Source organism: Pygocentrus nattereri, chromosome 14 (genome assembly GCF_015220715.1).
Source record: "Pygocentrus nattereri isolate fPygNat1 chromosome 14, fPygNat1.pri, whole genome shotgun sequence".
Taxonomy (NCBI): domain Eukaryota; kingdom Metazoa; phylum Chordata; class Actinopteri; order Characiformes; family Serrasalmidae; genus Pygocentrus; species Pygocentrus nattereri.
In genome coordinates this window covers 37,702,605-37,725,055 of record NC_051224.1, presented here as the reverse complement: position 1 = coordinate 37,725,055, position 22,451 = coordinate 37,702,605, and the positions used below count along the sequence as shown (strand labels likewise).

The window sequence follows — 22,451 nt, the reverse complement described above, 5'->3', positions numbered from 1 at the left end:
TTGTTTGTTTGGTTCAGATTGATTCATCCTAACGAATTACACCAGAATATTCAGCGAGATTTTGTGTATATATATATATATATATATATATATATATATATATATATATATATATATATATCGCTGTTGTCAGAAGAAAACCTCGCATCACCATTTTTGACATTTTCCAGTTTTTGACATAATACGAAAGTATAGGTTGCCCTTTACACTGAGTGTAAATTTCATGATGACTGAAAATGACCCAAAATGACTTGGAAAGAATTCTGGTTCCATTGACTTGCATTGAAAGTATAGTAGGTTTTAACCTTCTACTGTAAAGTTGCCATTTTGGAGACGAGGTTTTCTTCCGACACCAGAGAGATACACACACACACACACATGTAGGGATCCCCGCTCATGACATCATTTCTTAATAAACATAGATAAATAATAATACAAGATTTGGCCACAATTTAGTAAGACCAGCTGATGCACAGTTTGTATTAATCTTCAAGCCCTACATCATTGGTCACTTTCTGACCATAGAGCTGCTCTTAGCTGAATATTGTTGGGTGGCGGTCCACTCTCAACTTACCACTAACAATAGTGTGTGTGGGTGTGTGTGTGAACTCATACCAGCACCACACACACAGTGTCAGTGTCACTGCTGTGCTGAGAATGGACCACCATGCAAATAATACCTGGAGCAGCCCTGTGGTCAGAAACACTGCAGAGTGATGATTGGGGTAGAGGACGGCTGCTACACTGTCCAGCAAATGGACTACAGTCTGTAGCAGGACATTTACATAGAGGAGCTGTAGTGTTTGTGTTTCTGATAAAGTGGCCACTGAGATTTTTGATGGACACGTCCATACCCTGATAGGCCGCTGCTCCATGACCTGGGCTGTACAGCGTCTATATGACCACACAGCTGAGCAGTGAATTATGTTTTGTTTAAAATGAAAAAGGGCAAATAAAAAAGCAAACAGATTTTCACCTTTTTTTTAATAGTTCCTCTGATTACATTTACAAGACAAAGCAGATTCAGATACTTCATGATAAATCAATGACGTCCTCTTCGGCTCCACAGAGACCGAGCGCAGTCCCACATCACTGCAGGTTCTATACTTCAGAGAAATGAAATGTACACAAACGAGCTCAACGTTCCAGCTCCTAATCCTACTGTACACTATAATACAGGACACTGTCGCTGTCCTATAACTTCTTTCTGAAGTGGTACAGAAAAAGGGAAAAAAATATATTTATATTCTTAACTTTCACAATGCAAATCAAGTTATTCTGGGTAGTTTTGAACCACATCCGTCATGAAGTGTTTATATAACAAAGGACATCTAGCGTTTTTCAAACTAAACGAAAACTGGAAAAAGGAAAAGGTACAAGGTTTTGAAAGAACAGCGACAATATGCTGGTTCTACCCCTGCTTCCACCACCTGCTACCGTTTTCATTTTCAGCCTTTATGCCTACGAGTAGTGCTGAGGAAAGGTGCAGAGGAAAGGCTCATTCTGATGTAGCTACACTGTGCAAGTTAATTCCAAATTAAATGGAAATTTCAAGTAATTTTCAAGTCATTCAGAGCGGCTGTTCTAGGGAAACTGGCTGAATCAGAACTGTGGAGAGCGGCGGTGATGAAATGGTTATGAATGCGGTGCCTGAGATACTTCAGTTTTGGCCTTAAATGTAGTATTTAAAATGTACACTGATCAGGCATAACAATACGACCAGACTGTAGTCCATCTGTTTCTCTGATACTTTGTTATCCCCTTTTACCCTGTTCTTCAGTGGTGAGGACCCCCATGGACCCTCACAGAGCAGGCGCTACTTGGGTGGTGGGTCATTCTCAGTACTGCAGTAACACTGATGTGGTGGCAGTGTGTGAGTGTGTGATGGACTACAGTCTGTAACTGTAGAAGTGCAGCTATACAGTAAGTGGAGCTGATTAACTGGACAATGAGCACAGGAAGAAGGAGGTGGTCGTAAACGTTATGCCTGATCGGGGTACGCAAGTAGTCTCCAAAATAAACTTGAATGAAGAACGACCGTTCAAGTGAATTAGGCACAAATTTTGAAAAATGAGTGGAATTCCCCTTTAATGCCAACTGTGGTAAAGTCGTCAGTCATCAATACAGTCCAAAACGGGACCTTTTGAAATGGTTTCTTGAAAAGACAACCGTGAAATATGACCAAACACAAACAAATGTCACTTCCGAAATGAATATACATTATATACAGAGCTGTGGTGCAAATTTTGACACCCTGAAGTGGTGCTGTGCAAAAACCAAGGCAAGCGCTAGCCACTGGGCTAATCCTACACAAACACTGGTAGGACTACTGTCTAAGCTGAACGAGGTGAGCGTGTGGGACGTGAATATCCACAGAAGTGTATTAAGAAACTGTATAAATTCATTCATTGCTCTGTGCATGCCCTTAATAGTGCCATCTAGGACAAACCCGGCCTGTCCTCAGCGAGGAACTTCAAATTCAGACAAAACCTGGTGAAGGAATATGGAGATTTTATGCATTTTGAGGCACACACCTCTAAAATCGTGTCATTCTGTAGGTGGCTATATTAGAAGCATCAGGTCTGAGCTGGTTGAGGGGAGTTTTTGGAAATCACTGCCATCACACCCTGTTGTACACGCAAGTGTTTCAAAGCTGACAGGTTTTGTTGTGAGTACGTTTCCTCCAATTGTCACCAGATCCCCTGAATTATGAGATCGTTTGAACATTGCAACATGCAGGCGAACACTGCTGCACACTGAACTGACACGGTTAGACTGAACGCCTCACCAGAAAACTAAAATACCCCACACTGACCAGCAGGCCTTGACAAATGTGGTAGTTTGTTGCTTCGGCAGGAGGCAACAGTTTAGTGTATAATAGTGTTCATTAACAGACTTGTCGTCACCCACAGTGTCCATAAATGAAAACTAGTGTTTTTAATGGAGGTATGTTCGTTTAGTTTTCCACAGGGTGCGATGGAGGCAATTTTTGAAGACAACATTCACTTTTCTCAGAGAGAAAATCTGCTTATACCTGGAGTTTCTAATACAGCCGTAGTGCCGACTATTAGTGCCGACTAAGTGTTTCACTGTCGTAGCGACTGAGTGCACAAAACTGGCCACTGGTGAGACATACTGGTATCTGTACACTCCAACACTCACCACTGCAACAGGATTTTGTAAAGTATTATTTTTTTGCCCTTGGTTACAATGAGGGTGAGGGTGAGGGTGTCAATCTCACACGCTGTGGGTTTGAACTGCAGTCTAACCATCGATGTCCCAGCTGAAGAGATGGTGCTTCACCAGCATGTCCTGAACGCCTTCCTTCAGGGGCTTTTGCTCCTTTTCCTACAGAGAAAGAGAGAGCGAGGGACAGAGAGAAAGAGAGTGAGGATAGAGATTGGAGCGATGGGTACATAGAAAGAGGAACAGAGAGAGACATAGAGAAGGAGAGAAGAGAGAGACAAAGGAAAGGAGAGAGGACAGAAACAAAAGGGAACAGAAAAGGCGAGATTAGAGGAAGAGGGTCAGAGACAGAAAGAGAGGAGAGGTGGAGAGAGAAAGGTACAGAGAGAGAGAGAAAGGAAGAAAAAGGGTAGAGAAAAAAGAAGGGGCAAGAAAGAGACACAAAGGGTTTAAAAAAAAAGAGATGGAGAGATGCAGAATATGAATAAACAGCATGACGGTGACGTGTATTGTGTGTAAATTTCATGAGGAATGGACCCAAAGAATCGGCCCAAAGTCACTCTGAAAAATGTCTGATTCTATTGACTTACATTAAAGGTAAAATAGGTCTTTTCCTTCTCCTGTAAAGGTAACATTTTGGAGATGGGAGGTTTTCTTCAGCCACTTTATTAGGTACACAACAGTTCAGTTGCTTGTTAACACAAATAGCTAATCAGCCAAACGGCAGCAACTCAGTGCATTTAGGCATGTAGAGGTTGTCAAGACACCTTGCTGAAGTGCAGACCGAGCATCAGAACGGGGAAGAAAGGGGATTTAAGGGGCTTTGAACGTGGCGTGGTTGTTGGTGCCAGACGGGCTGGTCTGAGTATTTCAGAAACTGCTGATCTACTGGGATTTTCACACACAACCATCTCTAGGGTTTACAGAGAACGGTCCGAAAAAGAGGAAATATCCAGTGAGCGGTCAGTTGTGTGGACGGAAAAGCCTTGTTGATGTGAGAGGTCAGAGGAGAATGGGCAGACTGGTTCCAGATGATAGAAAGGCAACAGGAACTCAAATAACCAACTAGAATCTCTGAGGAACGTTTCCAACACCTTGTTGAAGGTCTGGCACGAAGAATTAAGGCAGTTCTGAAGGCAAAAGGGGGTCCAGCCTTTTACTAGCAAGGTGTACCTAATAAAATGGCCGATGAGTGTAAAACATTTTTTTTCCTTTCTCAGTAGTCTCAATTACAGCTAGATGAATATAATTTCACAGTACTTGAAGGTTTTTACACGATGCTTCACGATTTGTATTGTTTGACATCTGATAGATTAGAACAAAGCAGGCCTGAAAATCCATTGTATTCAACATTTCCCAAACTGTGCTGCACTAAATCCAATTACAAACAACTATGATACTGATGATATTCACAATATGCCCAGAACAGCATAGTGTGATATGATATTTATCATCATCATGATCAATTATTTTGCCCAGCTCTACAATTAAGGCTTTGAGCTTATTTAAAAGACTATTAGAAACAGTAAGAAAAATGATTAATAAAATAAGATGCCATCCAATCGTTACTATGCAGTTTATACCGACACTGGTTGTTGTTTTTTAGTCTCTCTATTGCTCATTTATGAAGCAAGCAGTTGTTTAGTCTTCTAAAAACCAGTGACTACAGCAATTATTCAGAAAAGACATGATATAGAAAAGAGTTTCGTGACTTATCAGGATCATATTGCTCACCCTAAAGCCCAACCATCCCAACCAATCACCGCCCACAGTACTGAGACACAAGTCAAACTAACCAATCCCCTTAGGTCACAATAGAGATAGTAACCATGGTGCATTTATAGTGAGCTTAGCTAAAGGTCACTATGGAAAAGGCTCCCGCTAATGGACACGGTTTGGCCCTGACATTTACGTTAGCATTCTCAGGTTTCCCCAGTGAACACACAGGCACCACTGAGTCAACAAGCGAAACGACTCGGCGAGCTTTTCCAGTCAAAGTACATTCACGCTGGAGAGGTGGGTGAACTGGTCCAGGACACAAAGCACATTCCACAGACTCTTTCACAAGCACATGAAAGAACAAACGCTGAATGGCGAGTGCAGAAGGGAACCGTTCATTATGCATACCAAGCCTGGCCACCTGAGCTGCTGTTTTCCAGAGTTTTTCTGAGCTAAAGTAATTCGGCCGTGCGAGTGTTGGGACACGGGTGGTGTTCATGGCCAAGACGCACAAAGGTGACGCAACCTGTTCCTCTACTGAAGATCAGGACGGTCAGAAATAAAATGAGAATTTTCTCCTGTTTTTTTTTTCCATCGATTTGTTTGTCAGATATTTAAATATGTCCCAATTCAAATAGGCAAGTCAGAGACGGCCCTTCATTCATGTCATTTCCAGTCAATATGACCATTAAGTAGCCTTTATAAAGTTTCCTCAGAAAATTACACGGAAGCTGCCACTAAATATCAGTATTTACTTTGGCCACTCTTTACTTTTATTCCCGCTTACGTTCTTTTCACTTTCAGTTCCTCAAAGAATCTGCAGACACACCTCCAAAGTTCAGTCCTAGAAGTTGGTCAATCATTTTCGGGAGTAATCAAACACATTCAGTGGTGTTGAGGCCTGGACACTAGAGTGGTCAGTTCATTGTTTAGTTTCTTTGTTTGATGCATCTTTCCTTTTCTCAAGTGAGGGCTTATTTAGGCATCTCCAGTGTCAGGGGTTTTGTAAACTCCTGCTTTACCCCGCCACTTAGTTTCCTTAAACTATGTCCTTCATTATGCAAGTAGATTTTCTAATCTACTGGCTCAAAGGCGGTCTCTGTCTTTCAAATAGCACTGGATGTAGAACACCTAACTGCTGTAAACACCAGGGGCCTCATTTATACAACATCTGTACATACAGATTGTATCTAAAGATGGTCATATGTGAAAATTCCTGTTTAAGTAGTAATTTATAAAAAGTGAGTTTGACATGAAAATGCACATAAAGTTTCCAACCTGACGTCCGAATGGCAACAAGAATTGTGCTTTAATGAATCAGCTGTACCCAAAAAAGTGAGAACTTGAGAACAAATTTAAGTTCAAATTTAAGCCCATTTTATAAATGTCAATCTTATACCTTATAAATATTACGTGATCATAAGCTTACCCCAGATGCCATCAGCCTATAGACAGAAAATTCTGAACACAGTTAAACTCCACAAACCTGCTGGCTTATAATTCCAGTCTAGACCCTGAGAATATTAGAGTCACTCCAGATAGGCTGGAATCGTTTACATTACTCCAAGAAAATGAACTAGTCAAAATAGTCTCTTCTGCAAAACCATCGACCTGTATTCTGGACCCAATTCCTACAGGTCTACTCAAGGAAATCTTACCAGAAATAACTAAGCCTATTCTGTCAATAATAAACTCCTCTCTTAGCCTCGGATATATCCCAAAAACTTTTAAACTTGCAGTAATTAGACCGCTGATTAAGAAAGCTAACCTCGATCCCTGTGAACTATCAAATTATAGACCCATCTCAAATCTCCCCTTCATATCTAAGATCCTGGAAAAAGTGGTAGCAAAACAATTAAGCCCTTATTTGCATGGGAATAATCTACATGAAAAATTTCAGTCTGGTTTTAGGCCACATCATAGTCCAGAAACAGCATTAGTAAAAATTATATATGATCTTTTATTATTCTATGACCAAGGAAATGTGTCGTTATTAGTCCTCCTTGACCTTAGTGCAGCATTTGACACAATAGACCACTCTATCCTACTAGATAGACTAGAAAACCTTGTAGGGGTAACAGGAACAGCTCTTTCCTGGTTCAGGTCCTACCTCACCGATCGATATCAGTTTGTTAATGTAAAGGGTGAATCATCTGTTTGTGCAAAAGTAATGTATGGTGTTCCACAAGGCTCTGTTTTAGGACCTATATTATTTACAATATATATGCTACCACTAGGCACCATTATCAGTAAACACGGCATAAATTTCCACTGTTATGCCGATGACACCCAGTTATATATATCAAGTAAACCGGATGATAAAATTAAACTTGGCAAGATTGAGGACTGTATAAAAGACATAAAAGATTGGATGTCAAATAATTTTCTGCTACTTAACTCAGATAAAACAGAGGTCCTGCTTCTTGGTTCAAAATTAGCCAGAAACAGACTGTCTAACTCAACACTAAAACTTAACAATCTCTCAGTTTCATCAAGCCTATCTGTTAAAAATCTTGGTGTCATGATAGTCAGCCACTCTTTACAGTACTCTGTTTTTTTCTTCTCCTTTCTTTGCCGAGCTGATCAGCTGCCCATCCTGTGCGCCTGATGCTGTTGCCTCTACTGCCTTGATTGGTGCCGCTGCCCACCAGCCTTCTGGACCGGTTTGACCACCACTGAGCTTCTTGCTGTACAGCGCTGTGCAGTCCTCACCCTCAGATCTTTCTTTTCCCACTTTACTATAATACTTCATACTAATAATGTTTGCTGTCCGGTGTCGACCTTAGGAGGATGGGTTCCCCTTCTGAGTCTTGGTTCCTCTCAAGGTTTCTTCCTCTTTTAGGGAGTTTTCCTTGCCACCGTCGCCGCTGGCTTGCTCATGGGGGCTCGGACCCGGATTTTCTTTCTTCTTTTCTCTTCTCTCTGTAATACTGATTGTAAAGCTGCTTTGTGACAACACCTGTTGTAAAAAGCGCTATATAAATAAATTGTGCTTGCTTGCTTACTGTGCTACCAAGTGTCCATATTCAGAGTTTTGGCCTCACTTTTTAAACCCCATAATATCATGCTTCGTTCAGAAGGACTGAGCTGCAAAAACAGCTGTGAGAGCAAACAATTCAAAACTAACTGAAGCCGAAATAAATAGTTTCATGTGTTTATGGTCAACAATGTTGTTCTCGTGGTTTGGTCATGGTGATTTGTGATAATGTTAGTAATTTACTGGCCTGTAACATAAAAGCTGCAGCAGAGGCTTTAAACATTCAAATCGCTGCTGTCGGAAGAAAACCTTGCATCTCCAAAAGGGTAACTTTACAGGAGAAGGAAAGAACCTACTTCACTTTTAATTTAAATCAACTCAAGAATTTCCCCAAGTCATTTTGGGCCGTTTCTTTTGGGCTATTCATCATAGAGTTTACATACAATGTAAAGGACAATAGACATTTTCAAATAATGTCAAATAGAAAAACAACATTTTTAAATACAATGTTCTCCTGAGTGAGATGGACATTTTATACATTCAAATGTGCATTTTTTTACTGGATTTGTTACATAATTAATTGCTGAATTTTACGTTGACAGTCTTATTTTCTATGAAAAAATGTTTAACCATATTAGCTGAGAAAAACAGTCAGAATACAAACACCAACAACCCAGCAGAACGTCTTTAGCTAAGAGCCTGACTGATCTGTAAACTCTCTAACGTCTTGCCTTGCTGAGCTCAGTAGGTGCCCACGCTTAGCTACAGTTTCTAAGACTGGACAAGCACTATTTAGGCAGGGGGTTCAGCAAAAGGATCAGTGGATTAATGGAAACGGAAGAAACCAGCAGGGAAGAGTGACACACCCAAAGGTATAGCTACTACCACCACGGTTACTATGGCAGCAAGTTACCAGGGAGGAGCTAACTAGTTGCCAGAGTTACCTAGAGGTCCCAACTAAAGAGGTGATGTTGCACCAAGACATCCACCACTTCTGATTTCAGAATGGGTGACTTCTGGAACAGCAGACACACACAAATGCACATTATCCTGCATGCGGCCAGTGTGTTTACAGGAGTGTATGAAGGACAGAGAGGTTGAGTGAATGCAGATCAAGATAACTCACCTCTTTTTTGGCAGGCAATTCGCAGTCTTGTGAGAGACTGAAGGCAAATTTGGAGAGAACTCTGAAACACACACAGACTCATAGATGAATAGTGGGACGTTAGCCTCTTAGTTCCAGTTTAAGGAAGCAAAACTTGGACACCAAACGTGTCTTGGCTGTTCGGCTACATTGGGAGTGCAAAATTGTGTGAACTTGTTTTTCTGCCAAACTCAAGATGTTACTGATGTTGCCGTTTTCACCTGAGTTCACACTTGATCTGCACCCAGCCGGGACTGCGCAGGAAAGACCAGGGCTGGTACCATTTCTCTACTGCGTTTATACTGGAGCACAGAACCTCCAGCCACAGGTGCAGGACCTGCTCACTGCAAAACACAAATGCAGCACTGTAATATTATGAAATGTACATGAAAATTAAATCCCACTTCAAATCTCAGTTACAGACTTTTTCTCTTTGTCCTGCCAGGTCATTTTGCTGTTGTCTCGCCAAATCGTGTTATAATGCTGTGTCCTTCCTCACTCTACTCAACAATCGGATGGATTGCTCACTTCAAGTAATCCGATCCAAAATGACGCGCATGTGTGGAGTACAGCTTAGTGTAAATGTTACCATGCCAACGAGTATCACGAGTCCAGTCAGAGTGAGATGAGTAGCAGTGAGCAGTGCTTGTGGTTTTAATTAATTTAAAGTGATGTCAGACTCAATGCTTCACATGTCCTTATTAAAGTCATCATACCTGCCCATTTCTCCAGCATCCAACACATTGACCACCAGAAGTAATTGTTTAACCATTAACACATCCCAGAGTAGCATATGCACTGCTGTTCCCAGATAATCGGTGTTATCCACTTCATCTGTGAGCACTTGTAATGTTTTGGCATGTATTATATATATTTGTGTGTGTGTGTGTGTGTGTGTGTGTGTGTGTGTGTGTGTGTGTGAGTGTGTGTATATATATATATATATATATATATATATATATATATATATATATATATATATATATATATATATATATATATATATATATATGATTATATATTATTATGATGGTTCCCAGAGCTATCTGACATAAATTCTAGACTGTCTCAGCTGCTATGATGGAAATATATATATTTTTTATACCACCCAGCATTAGGGGAGAATGAAGAGTCAAAAGGGAAAGGCTTACTTCAGTCCCACACAGATGAGCGAGCGGAACTTGACATCCATCTGAGCATGAGCGGAGTCATGGCTCATATTGACAGACTGTACAGCCTGAGGAGACAGAGAGTGGGACAAGATTTACATAATGCAGTGAATATTCCTTCAAGAAGGAAATGAGACTCGTTAGTGACTCACTCTGTACAGAAGCTCCTCGGGAGTGAGCACCTTTCCATCTTCATCTAACCTGCAGAAACGGAGAGAGACAGAGGGAGAAAAATATTTAAATATTCATAATAACTGGGGATGTACTGTGTTAGTGAATCATATCAGTACCTGGAAAAGCAAAAAGTTTAAGTGATACTGGGTTACTCTGCTAAATTATCTGTATTTTATTGCATTTGTAACACTAATACAGGTGGATTTAGTCCCAGCGCATCCATTTTATAAATGTGTCTACAGCAGCAAAGTCATCGACAAATGTGAAGGTGTAATATTGGACATCGACAGTGTGTACTCTACACACAAAATACTCCTTAGCTTCTTTATTTAAACAGGTCAATACATACAATACATAATAACTGTGCATGTGATTTGACTTGGATGGGCAGAGATTAAAATATCAACAGATGAAAAATCTACAGAATCTAAATGCTACAAATCATGTCATTTTGTCGTACTGACCCTCATAGGCATTACATACAGACTCATATAGGTTTCAACACCCCCCCACACACACACACACCAACCACCTGGGATAACACAATAACAATCATGCAACACTTTACCAATCAACGGTGCCTCATAGCAACAGAATCTCATTAATTTAGATGATATCTTAAAGATATCTTTCAGACTCTCTATAATTGGCCTAAATCTGTCTTTTATAATTGGCCTAAATCTGTTGTTCAGTATTCCAGACTTCTAGAATGATATCACCTGCGATATATTCAAGAAAGCATACTGTGATGTAATTTATCATAATATCAATAACATCATCATATTGCCACTTCCAGCTCTGAATGTAACTCACCTATAGGTCTTGCAGAGCACCAGTCTAGAATAGACTGAGTTAAAGTCTCTTTCAACCTCCCTGCTGGCTGCCTGCAATCAAAGCACACACGAAAAATTTTACTTTCATGTAAAACCAATTTGGCTGCAGATCAATGTTTAAATGATTTTAATATGGTAGTCCTGTGCAAGGCTTCAAATAATTTGAAAAATTTAGATGTGTTGAGAATGATGAACAGAGATATCGAATGAAGCTTAAAGTTGCAGAAAACTGAGAATCAAGTTATAATAAAATTAATATCCAAAATGCCTCATATTTCAAAAGTGATGACAGGGAAACAGATAATTACAGTATAATATTTATCACTGAATCACTTTTGTTGTTCCCAAAATAGTTGGAATGCAAACTGAAACATCTTAAATACTTAAATTTTGGTGTCTATAAGAGCTAAATCTACATTGTAAGTTATAATTTTAAATAAAACACACAAAAAAAAAACTCAATGACAAAGCTCTGAGCAGTACTGTACTGTAAACTTATGTATGAATGTTTTATATAAAAATACTGTAGTAGAGGAGATTCTAGCCAGGTCACCTCCTCAATGAAGAGCCAGGGGTGGCAGGGTCCTCCCAGTATTGAAGGCTTCTTTAGGCCATGCTGAAAAATGGCCTTCAGCGCTGGACACAATGTACCCCGGACCAAATCTGTTATCGCCTCCGTCACAGAGTCGTCTCCTGCCAGGGAATACTGACACATACACAGCCATTGCTCTAAATGCAAATCTAATACATGCTAAAGGTGTTGAGCCCATGCTTTATTTACATGAACCACATTTAACAACAATAAAAAAGGTATTTACCAACCTCTTTACTTCGTTCATCCAAGATTTCGACAAATTTGGCAGGAAACCAACCTGTACATAATAATAATAATAAAGAACTGTGGGTGAGGACATTTTCCATCAGAATAAAAGGATGCCGAGCTATCTGTGTGTGTCTGTGTGTGTGTGTGTGTCTGTGTGTGTCTGTGTGTGTGCGCTCAGTAGCTCTTACCCCTCAGACCGTTCAGCTCCCCCACCCAACAGTGCTCATCCTTCTGCGAGATGATCTGAGAGTAGACAGACAGACGATGATGTAGATAAAGAAGTTCAGTTGTATGAAAAAAGGCAGTGTGAGTTGTCAAAGAAGCATTAAATGGCTGTCATTAGTCATTAGTTCATTTCTCACTGAAGAGCAAGACCCAAGATCCTAAGACCGCTTCATGTAAACGGAAACTGACCTCTAATTTATTCAGGCTTGTTTAGTTTAATTCATATTTAAAGAAATCACAAAAAACAGAAAAATATGCCTGTCCTCCAAAACTGCCCGAAATCCAGCCGCACACAACCATCCTCGTCTTGAGTGTTATAACCAGGTTTTCTATTACATTAAATTCTCATATTAAACATCTAAGATACCTGAAATTATTATTATGCATAAAATAACAAAAAATGATAAATATGACAACTAAATAGAACCTAATACTTACCGTGATGATGTCATTTTTCCGAAAGCCCAGTTCATCGTCATCATGTCGCTCAAAATCCAGCAGGGCCTTGGCCCGCCTCCTCCGATTCCGAGACACGACCAGGAAGTTCTCGTGGTCCCTCTGATGGGACTCCATAGAGTAGTCTGGAGTCAAGTCCTAGAGGTGGACAGCAATGGTATAGTTATCTTGAGAAACTACACCACAATACACAAAACCCCAGAAAAATTAGTTATTATAACACCCTTGTGTGGTGTTGGAGTCTGTAGGACTTATTTTTTCATTTAATATTTACCAAAAGAAAAAATATGTAGTTTATTATTATTATTTCAACCTCAGATTCCTTGGCCTTCACTCATTTTCTATGAAAAACATAAAATAACCCATTTTCAGTGTCTTCACTCTGGTCACCACCCACTCATTTATATTACACTGTGTGTGTGTGTGTGTGTGTGTGTGTGTGTGTGTGTGTGTGTGTGTGTGTGTGTGTGTGTGTGTGTGTGTGTGAGAGGGTGGACAACATGGACAGGATGGCTTGACCTGCCATCCTTCAGTGTGGAAGACAAGCATCAAGACACTTCTCTGTCCTGTCCAACAGGTGGTGGAACAAACTCCCACTGGCTGTCCGAAAAGCAGAGTCTCCCGTGGTCTTCAAACGCAGACTGAAGAACGTCTCTTTAAAAGGCACTTAAGTGAGTTAAGTGAGTTTAAGTGAGTTGCACTACACTGTTCTCTTTCTCTGGGTATCAACATGGACCTTTGTTTTTAGCAGTATTTGAGCTCAGGACTAGGTTCCTCTCTACTCTACTACTACTAGCGAAGATACTTTCTCTAGATAGCCAAAAAAAGCCCCCCACCCTTTTTTAAAGTCGCTCTGGATAAGAGCGTCTGCTAATGTAAATGTAATGTTAGTTCACACAAACAGAATTCGCAGAATTATTGCAATAAACAATATTACCGTGATCCAAAATGCTGCACCGTTCTTCTGGACAGACTCATCCTTTGTATCATTTGCATGTACCCCAGCAATCTTTGCCAGATTTAAAATTTATAATTTTTCTAAGCAGCATTCAAAGTACATATGTACAGAATTTACTAGCCAGTATTGTTTTGTTAGTATTTCTTTGTAAATCCAACAATTAAGTGCAATTTCTTTCTATTGTACATATTTTGGAATTAACTATAGCTTAGAATGACATAATACAAAAGCAGTGGTTACATAAGGGTGACTGAGTCTTTGCATATTATTAACGCTTATTTAAATATTCATCAGACTCCATAACATCAATTGTACATATTGTGTTAATAATGATAACGACACACAGAAAAGTCTCTACTTTCTACTGCCCTTATCAAATCATGAGAGAGATATACGAGAGAGAACAGTGACATCGGCAGAAATGCAGCGTCTGGATGACTGATAGTAATGATGCGTCCGTGGGCGGGTCTGGCAGCTGCCAGACAGTCAAATAAATTAGAAAACATACACCTCCGATTCTGGGGCTGAAGCACGATGATAATCTCATGTTTAAAGGAACAAAAATCAGTTTGAGTGACTCAGCTACAATGACACTGTGATGACTCACACTGCTGCAGTGGCTGGAGCTGCAGCCCGACAGGCTACAGCAACATAAATAAAGCTTTCGCCGCTTTGGGTGCGCTGACTACATGTGAGTCACATTCAGGGGCCCTAGTGGAAACTTGTCTGCGCTCTACAATCATCTGATGACACTAAATGAAATACTCTGCTGTGCTACTGTTCTTGTATCCTTGTCATTTTTACATTTTTTTTTTATATAGAATAACTGAAATATTCTAAAAGCAGACACAAAAAAGTATTTTAGACACTTTATTTGGATTTCAAGTATTTTTAGAATGTTATTCATAAATTATTACCTGAAAATTAAAGAAAAATAATACACTGCAATAAGCTATGCACAATAATGGCAAATTATCCGCCTCCAAATTTTGAAATACGTGTTTTATAAATATATTTTATTACAACTTTATTCTAAATGTTAATTTAATAAATTTTTGTTTTCTAATTCTTGTTATTAATTGCACAATAATTCGATTCTAGTCATTAGTCATTCTTATTGCGAGTTCTTATTGCAACTTCATTCTAGACAGTTATTTTATTATTACTTCATTGTCAGATATTCATTTTATTACTACTTAATTCTAGCTGTTTGTTCCATTAGATCAGGGGTCGGCAATGTCAACAAAAATCTACCACCTTGGGAGTCACAACATTTCAGTCCATTTTACTGAAGTGACATTTCACCATCATGGCTGTAAATGTGTCTCAGTACGTCCTCGTATACTCTAAAAATATAATATAGACCCAAATGCAAACTTACTTTGCTCAACTTTAAGTTTAGCTTGGCTATAGACGCTTACCTGGCATCTTCCGCAGGAAAAGTTTCCTGTAAAATATCTCTCAACGTTCTCAACTTTTTACGGCCAGAAGTCGCCTCTCATTCGAATTTTCCCGTTCCACCTTAAAAATGCCTGAGACGCCAGCACTTAACTGTAGCCGACTGTCGCACCATTTAAGGTGGAACGGGAAAATTCAAACAAGAAGCTGGCGAATGTGAAACTGAATACGCAACCTTTTTAGTGTTTGTCAGCTTCTCGTTGGAGATTAAACACATGAGATGGAGGGATTATAAAAGTCCATTTGTCTCCAAAATATCAATGTTCATCTTAAATCTTTCTCTTAGCTGAGAGAGACTGTCTGCGTTGCTATGGTGACCAGCAGTCTGTGCACTGATCTCCGGGTTTAAAGGGTGAACCAGCAGTTCTACATTAAGTCCAGCGTTTAAGACCATTTACTGTTAAACTGTGTCGAATGATCCGCAGAGCTTTATTTTACTGTAGAGGAGGATTATTTTATTATTACCTACTGATCTAATTCTGGGGTAGTAAATGAGCCACATGCTGCCGATCGCTGCTTTAGATAGTCATTCTTAGTAAGTTCCTTCTTAATATGAATCCTATTAGACCTTCATTCTGTATTTTATTCCTGCACACAGGTAAACTTGTGAATTTATACTGCACAAACATTCTTCATTTTATAAATGCACTTGCAACTAATCTCAAAACTGATTCGAAACTTTTTAAAGAACTGCAACTGGCTCAGTGTTTGGATGAGCGAACTAGCTGAAGGCTGAGGGACTGACCATGGTGCAATGTCGGGGGTCCAGGCAGTGGAAATGTTCCGCAGTGCGGGCGATAGCCTCTCTCAGGGCGGCTACCAGCTCCGTTTGTTTGATGTTTTTGGCCTTCAGTGCTTCAGCCTCATCTTCCCCGAACAGCAGCGAGCTCAGCGTGGACTTCCTGCGCAGGCTCTGTCTGCGGACCACCTGCACATTCACAGTAACCACAAATGTAGGCATGAAGTTTGCTTTTTCAAGGTTTGTGCTATTTGGAGCTATGAGTCTAATGTAGCTAACGAGTCATGGAAACTGAAAAGTCTAATTAAGCAACTCAATACTGACAACACTGTTTTCAGCTATGCGCAGTACTTTACTCCACACTGATAATAGTGTGACATATAGTGTAAAAATCCACATAATCACGTCTATAAGAGACACTGAAAAACCACACACGGTTCATGTGATTATTCAGGTAGCACCATGCTAATTGGTGGGATATAAGTTTCCATTACTTGTTAGCTACATTAGCCTGTAGCTATTGTGTATTTAGGGTATTTAAGTGGAAACTTGATTGTCTAATTAAAACTGCCGCTTGAAATTTCATCAAATTAACTCGATGGCACAAAGTGGCTCATTTAAATGTGCTGCCAGACACGTTGCGCCGTGTGCACGAGCAACAGTAAAATCATTTGATTAAATTTAGTGTGTACAGGCTGAGCTTTCTGTGTCCTACTGTATTTCCTATTACTCCATCAAAGATGTACGAGGCTTCCTTTATTGTGGGAAACAGAACCGGTTCCGTAAGCATTTATTATTGCTCTGTTAATCAGAGTAACTTATGTGTGACCTACAGTCCTATTCATGTGTTTACTTGTTTAAAAGGTCATGAGACACAAACTGAATGAGTAAAAATTCATTTTCAGCTTTGTTAGTTCATGTTCTTGACATATGAAAATAAATGCAACACCAGCATTCAGGTGTCGCAGTATTAACAGAAAAGAAAGGCTAAAACGGCAGAAACAGACATATTTTTGCATCAGTGTTGCAGTTTGTAGGTTTGTAGACCCTGATGTCTAAAGAAACAGCCATTCATGCTGGTTAGCCTGCTATGTGGTGTCTACTTTGCCCTGTCTGGTACTGGCTGTGCCTGAGCTGGTGCTGAGCTGGTGCTGAGCTGGTGCTTGCCTTGTTGAGGTTGGTGTTAAGCGAATGGGAGTTGTTGGAGTTGAGCTGGGCCTGTTCGGCCAGGATGTAGGCCAGGTGTTTGTGTCTGTGAGCGTCCAGCGTTTCCTGAGAAAGTGAGCCAGCCAGCCTCACGGCCTCCCCGAGCACCGCCGCCCCATCCTCCAGCTGACTGGGCAGGTCAGACAGCGTGTTAAAGATGGATGCCGAATTCTCTGATGACACAAGCTCCTCCTCCTGCCAAGAAAAGCAAGAAAGGGATGAAAGATGAAGCTAAAACAAATGTCAGCTGGCTAAAAGTGATGGTAGAGGTGGGTGATACAGTATATATCGACCATTGTCCATTTTATCAGCTCCACTTACTGTATAGCTGCATTTGTAGTTCTACAGTTACAGACTGTAGTCCATCTGTTTCTCTGATACTCTGTTACCCCCCTTTTACCCTGTTCTTCAGTGGTCAGGAGCACCATGGACCCTCACAGAGCAGTGTCATTGCTGGACTGCAAATAGTCCACAAACCAAAAATACCCAGCCAACAGCGTCCTGTGACCACTGATGAAGGACTAGAGGATGACCAACAGTGAGTGGAGCACAACTGGACTTTCAAAAGCACATTCAGTTTTGTTTATAATTTCCATGATAAAAAAAACAAAAATTAGGATGAATCAAATTACGATTAACTTCTTCATACCTAGTGCATGATGATGCATTCAGAGTGCTGTGTTTAGTCTCCTTCAACTGATTAAAACCTGCCCTCAGAGTAGTTGGTGAGCAGGCATGTCCACGCTGGTCGATAAAAAGGATCATCGTGTGGAACTGGAGCTTTCTGTGAGCTACCTCATTTCATATCACTGTATAAAAGAACCTCCACGATGCCTTTACTGTTGGATGCACTGCAGTAGTTTCTGATCAAGTATATGCTCACTTTCACAGAACACGTACTACTGATCTGTTTCAATAAGGACATGGCCATGGGCCCATTATGCACTTCTATAACCTAAGAATAGCTCAGCCAGTTTGCACCGAAGTCCTTGTTGTTACTGAATAATGAGCCTTAATACATAATAAACGTGGGATTTTAAAGGGCATTAACGGTTGTAGGGACGACTACAGTCACTAAGAAACTAACACAAACGTGGAACAAAGCTTTTGAAAGTCGTTCATGAAGACGACGTCTTCAGAAAAAAGGAGAAATGGACTGATCAGGCTATGTTCACATTACCAGAAAAAAGTGACGGATATCTGATTTTCTGCCCTAACGTGACTCAGATCTGGTGTTTTCAGGGCTGTGTGGACGCACAAATCCAATCTTTTCAAATCCGACCTGAGTCACTTTCACATGTGGTCCTAGATCGGATACGTATCCTTGTCCTGGCCATGTGACCTTAATGTGACGCTCGGATCGGAATTCATGTGCTTTTTCTCCACTGCGCCTGCGCCATCATTCAGCGTTACCATGGCAACAGCGCCGAACAGACGTTAAAGCCAGTAAACGGTGGAAAAGCAGCTCGTCTCACCTTTTTCTCCTTCGTCTTGGTCTAATAATGAAGCTGAGAGCTGATCAGAGTTAATGGTCTTCTCAGCGAAGCTCGTTCTGCTTGTTACTTTGCGCTGATGATGCAGTGATTCAGTCATGTGACGTTACTGAGTACGATGTGTGAATGCGGGTCATTTCAGGACGCCGGTTCGTTGACATTAAAGACAGATTTGAATCGCTTACCTAAATAAGACCGAACCATCATGTCAGAGAGATCAGATTTGAGCAATGAGGCCTGTAATGTGAACGCAGCCTCAGTGTCTTTGCTCTGAACTCACTGAAGGGAAAGTGCCGTTTGGGGTCATTTTGCACTGACTATAAAAGTTTAACAGCTTTAACTGTCTGGTAGATTTGAAATCACATCATTTTAACAATGTGAAACAAAACAAATTCAATAAAAACCTTATTCAAACTTTATTCAATGGTCTGGAGGAAACATGCCCTTTCAAAAGTAATGAGACGTCAGTCTAAGCCTCAAAGCAGTGAAGATTCAATCCAAAAGCTTTTTGTTTTAGCCAATGACCTTCAAAATAACTGAGATAGGCACTATAATTTCTAAAGCCAATTCAAAGCACTGTAACCCTATTTAAACCACAAGACTAAAGCTCATGTGCTTCACACAGTGGTGCTGGCAGATAAAGACACAGTGTTTTAATTTCCAAAGGCAGCGCTCGGGGGCAAATCTTAAATATAGCCCACCGAGGAGGACTTAAAGAAGACAATCTGCCATTATGCCTTCAACACTCATCCACTTAAAAGACTGAAACTGGCTAACAAGAGGGCCTATATTAAAGGAAGTTTAAAACAAAGTGTTTAGAGGTGGGATATCAGTATTTATGATATCAGTTTCTCCTGTTCTGTTGAAAAACTAGACAATTTTTATTCTCTAGTTTGACCGTTTGAACCATCCCATAACAGCTGCTGTGCGCTGTACGTTACTACGATATAAACTGCGAGTGCAGGACTAACGTTCAAACACAGACGTATAGATAAATCACTAGCAAAAGCAACAGCAAGCTAGAAATCTCTAGATCACCTCGAGAGCCTCCAGTGTGAGAATCTACAAGCTGTATGAATGAGAGTGAGAGGCAACAATCATGAAGTTTGACGCAGAAAATAACGTCATTGAATTATTAAAAGTAATAAATACATTCTGATGAAGTTTATTCTGTCCACTTATATAGATATAACAAAATGCACTGCTTTATAAACAGTATATATATATCTTTAGGGTCAAATTTAAGCAATGAATCAAGACTAATTATACAAAAATAACATCCTTAAATCACAATTCATTATCAAAAATAGGCAATTCGTTTAGAATGGCATTTTTCAAAAAGGCTGTCAAAAATGTACATATTTCATTGAGATGAATCGTATTATTCTCTGTAGTTAATCATGATTAACCATTTATAGTTATATAGACACAATAAGGAAAGAAGTGCATTTTGTTGCAGCTCTATAAGTAGAAATAGGTTTAGTTTGGCAAGCGGACTTTACCAACGTTTCTATATCGAACATTATTTCGTATTGCGGTGTAAAACCTACAACACGGATGTAAAGGCTCACCTTGATTTTGAGCATGCCCAGTGTGACCTGGAAAAGCACGATGGATCCTTCGTAGAAGAGCAGGTCCCATATTCTCAGCAGGATGCGGATGTCCACCACGCTGGCAAAGGAGGTGAGGAACCAGTGCAGAGTGATCAAGGACAGCTCTGCGGAGCAGAAAGACACAAGGCCACTCAGTTAATCAAGTTCACTTTAGATTCAAGTTCGCATACTGACCATATCAACGCCACACGTCAAAAAACGGCCGACTGCACTCAAAATGAGTCATCTGCTGCAGTAACAGCCTCCACTTTTCTAGGAAGGCTTTACAGCAGGTGTTGGAGCATTCAGTCAGAAGACCATTAGGGAGGTCAGGTACTGATGTTGGATGATCAGTTCTGGATCACTCCACCTCATCCCAAAGGAGTTGGATGGAGCTCCATCACGCCAGAGAACACAGTTCCAGAGCCCAATGCTGGGGGGCTTTACACTCCTCTAGCCCAAGCTTGACATTGGGCATGGTGACCTATTCTATTATTACTCTACTGGTCAATGCTTTTCTATGGAGATCACATGCATTTTAACACCCTGTGTCACCAGCTGTGTGCATTTCTCACCAATGTCATGCTCCTGCAGCAGTCGATCCAGGCAGGGCAGGTACTGCACTATAAGCTGTCGGAGAACGCGCTGGTCCGTCTGCACCCCCAGCAGTGTGGAGGAGAAATAAGATGGAGGCAGCAGGTCCTCGATCAACGCACACATCATCCACAGAGCATCCTCCTCCTCCAGAAACAGCAGCAAGCATGACACCACCTACATTACATGGGAAAAGACCAAGGAATCACAGTTTTCCACAAGTGTATTCAGTCTGATGACTTTGGTGACTCCTTTAGTATTGAATCGCAGCTACAAGGCTAAGGTAGTTAACAAGTAATAGAAGCTTATTAACTACCAACCGGCACTTCACAACTGCATTCCTAAATCATCACGCCATCTGTCACGCAAACCACTGTCAACGAGTAAACATCGTCCTCTGAAATGACCCGACCATTGGGTTTAATTATTTTAGGGCAGCATGGCAGAAATTAAAAAGGATCTACTGGAGAACTTATACGCGTTTGTCCCAAAATCAATCTGGGCTGAGTTTCCCAAAAGCATCTTAGCACAAAGAATTTTCTTAAACGTTAGATCAAGCATCACACTGAACACTCTCTCTCCTACTCAAGATGCTTTTAACACTAACATGCTTCTGGAAAACTGGGCGCCGTGTAGTATTTCATTAAAGCTATGGAGAAGGAAAGCAATTTGAACACGAAAATGTAGAAAACAGAATCACATCTTGTTCTCAGAACTGAAAAAAGTACCGAAAATATATTTTACACCTCTGCATAACAGCATATCATCCAGTGTCTGAAACCACACAAGCAAGGCTATTAGAGATTACTGAACATCTCAGGCAAGTGTTTGATGGCATGAGGTCAGCGCATGCTAACTGGTGGATTAATTTTTGGTGTCAGAAAACTAAATTTGAATTGTCACTGCTCTATTGCTTTAAAGAAGCAGTAGTTTTGAAATGGATTCTTCAGACACTACAGCAGCCAATGCAGTCAAATGCAAAACACCCCTGGTCAAATGACACGTTTTGCTTATTTTATAAGGGAAAATAAGTGAAAACATCCTCTACAGGAAACAAACTAAAATATTGCAATTTTCTGCTAATTTCAGTGCTCAAATTTGACTAATTTACTTTAACATGTTTAAAAAAAAAATATATATATATATATATATATATATATATATATATATATATATATATATATATAGTAATACAAAAAGTGCCATAATTTTTCCTACTGGCAACATCTTATATTAAAATTTTTCCCAATATGTTAAATTCAATATGTGAAATTTGCAGAAGCGTGTTCTCTGTAGGGAATGTTTTAACTTATTTTCTTCTTGAAAATCAATCGAAATATGTTGTTTGGCCAGGAGGTGACCAAATGTTTGCATGAAACTGTATGCAAGACATAAAGAAACAGAGTGAGAAGGAGAAAGTTTCTCACCATGCCAGTACCCTGGCAATAGCCGATGTCTGGGTAGAGCCACGCCAACCCCCTGAGTACCCGCCTGAGCCTGGGCACGCCGACACTCATCAGAGTGCTGAAACACGCATTAGTGGGCATCGTCCGCAAAAGATCCTTCTCTATCTGAGAGGGAAATTATAACAAGCACGTAAGAGACAAAAGGCATGAAAGTCAATTCTGGGATCAACCTTTCAAACCTAGAATATGATTTGTGTACAGATGAAATATTTTCTCCCGAATAGGGGGTGAATGCCCAT

The 22,451-nt window shown here is 40.3% G+C and overlaps 1 protein-coding gene across 2 annotated transcripts in view; it reads right to left on the bottom strand.

Moving 5' to 3' along the window:
- Positions 1-1,833: 1,833 nt before the first annotated feature.
- Positions 1,834-22,451, bottom strand: part of sgsm3 (small G protein signaling modulator 3) — a 35,865-nt gene continuing 15,247 nt past the window's right edge. The window contains exons 7-22 of one of the 2 annotated variants that reach the window (XM_037544922.1): positions 22,174-22,317; positions 20,728-20,923; positions 20,132-20,277; positions 17,029-17,262; positions 15,868-16,050; positions 12,689-12,844; positions 12,214-12,268; positions 12,025-12,074; positions 11,756-11,908; positions 11,183-11,253; positions 10,348-10,396; positions 10,178-10,263; positions 9,248-9,370; positions 9,009-9,069; positions 8,827-8,898; positions 1,834-3,348 (exon numbers count right to left, since the gene is read on the bottom strand). In XM_037544922.1, coding sequence (XP_037400819.1) covers positions 8,827-8,898; positions 9,009-9,069; positions 9,248-9,370; positions 10,178-10,263; positions 10,348-10,396; positions 11,183-11,253; positions 11,756-11,908; positions 12,025-12,074; positions 12,214-12,268; positions 12,689-12,844; positions 15,868-16,050; positions 17,029-17,262; positions 20,132-20,277; positions 20,728-20,923; positions 22,174-22,317 — 1,779 coding nt within the window. In that variant the 3' untranslated portion in view covers positions 1,834-3,348. The remainder of the gene's footprint in view (positions 3,349-8,826; positions 8,899-9,008; positions 9,070-9,247; positions 9,371-10,177; positions 10,264-10,347; positions 10,397-11,182; positions 11,254-11,755; positions 11,909-12,024; positions 12,075-12,213; positions 12,269-12,688; positions 12,845-15,867; positions 16,051-17,028; positions 17,263-20,131; positions 20,278-20,727; positions 20,924-22,173; positions 22,318-22,451) is intronic. The other variant, XM_037544921.1, reaches the window with a different exon arrangement.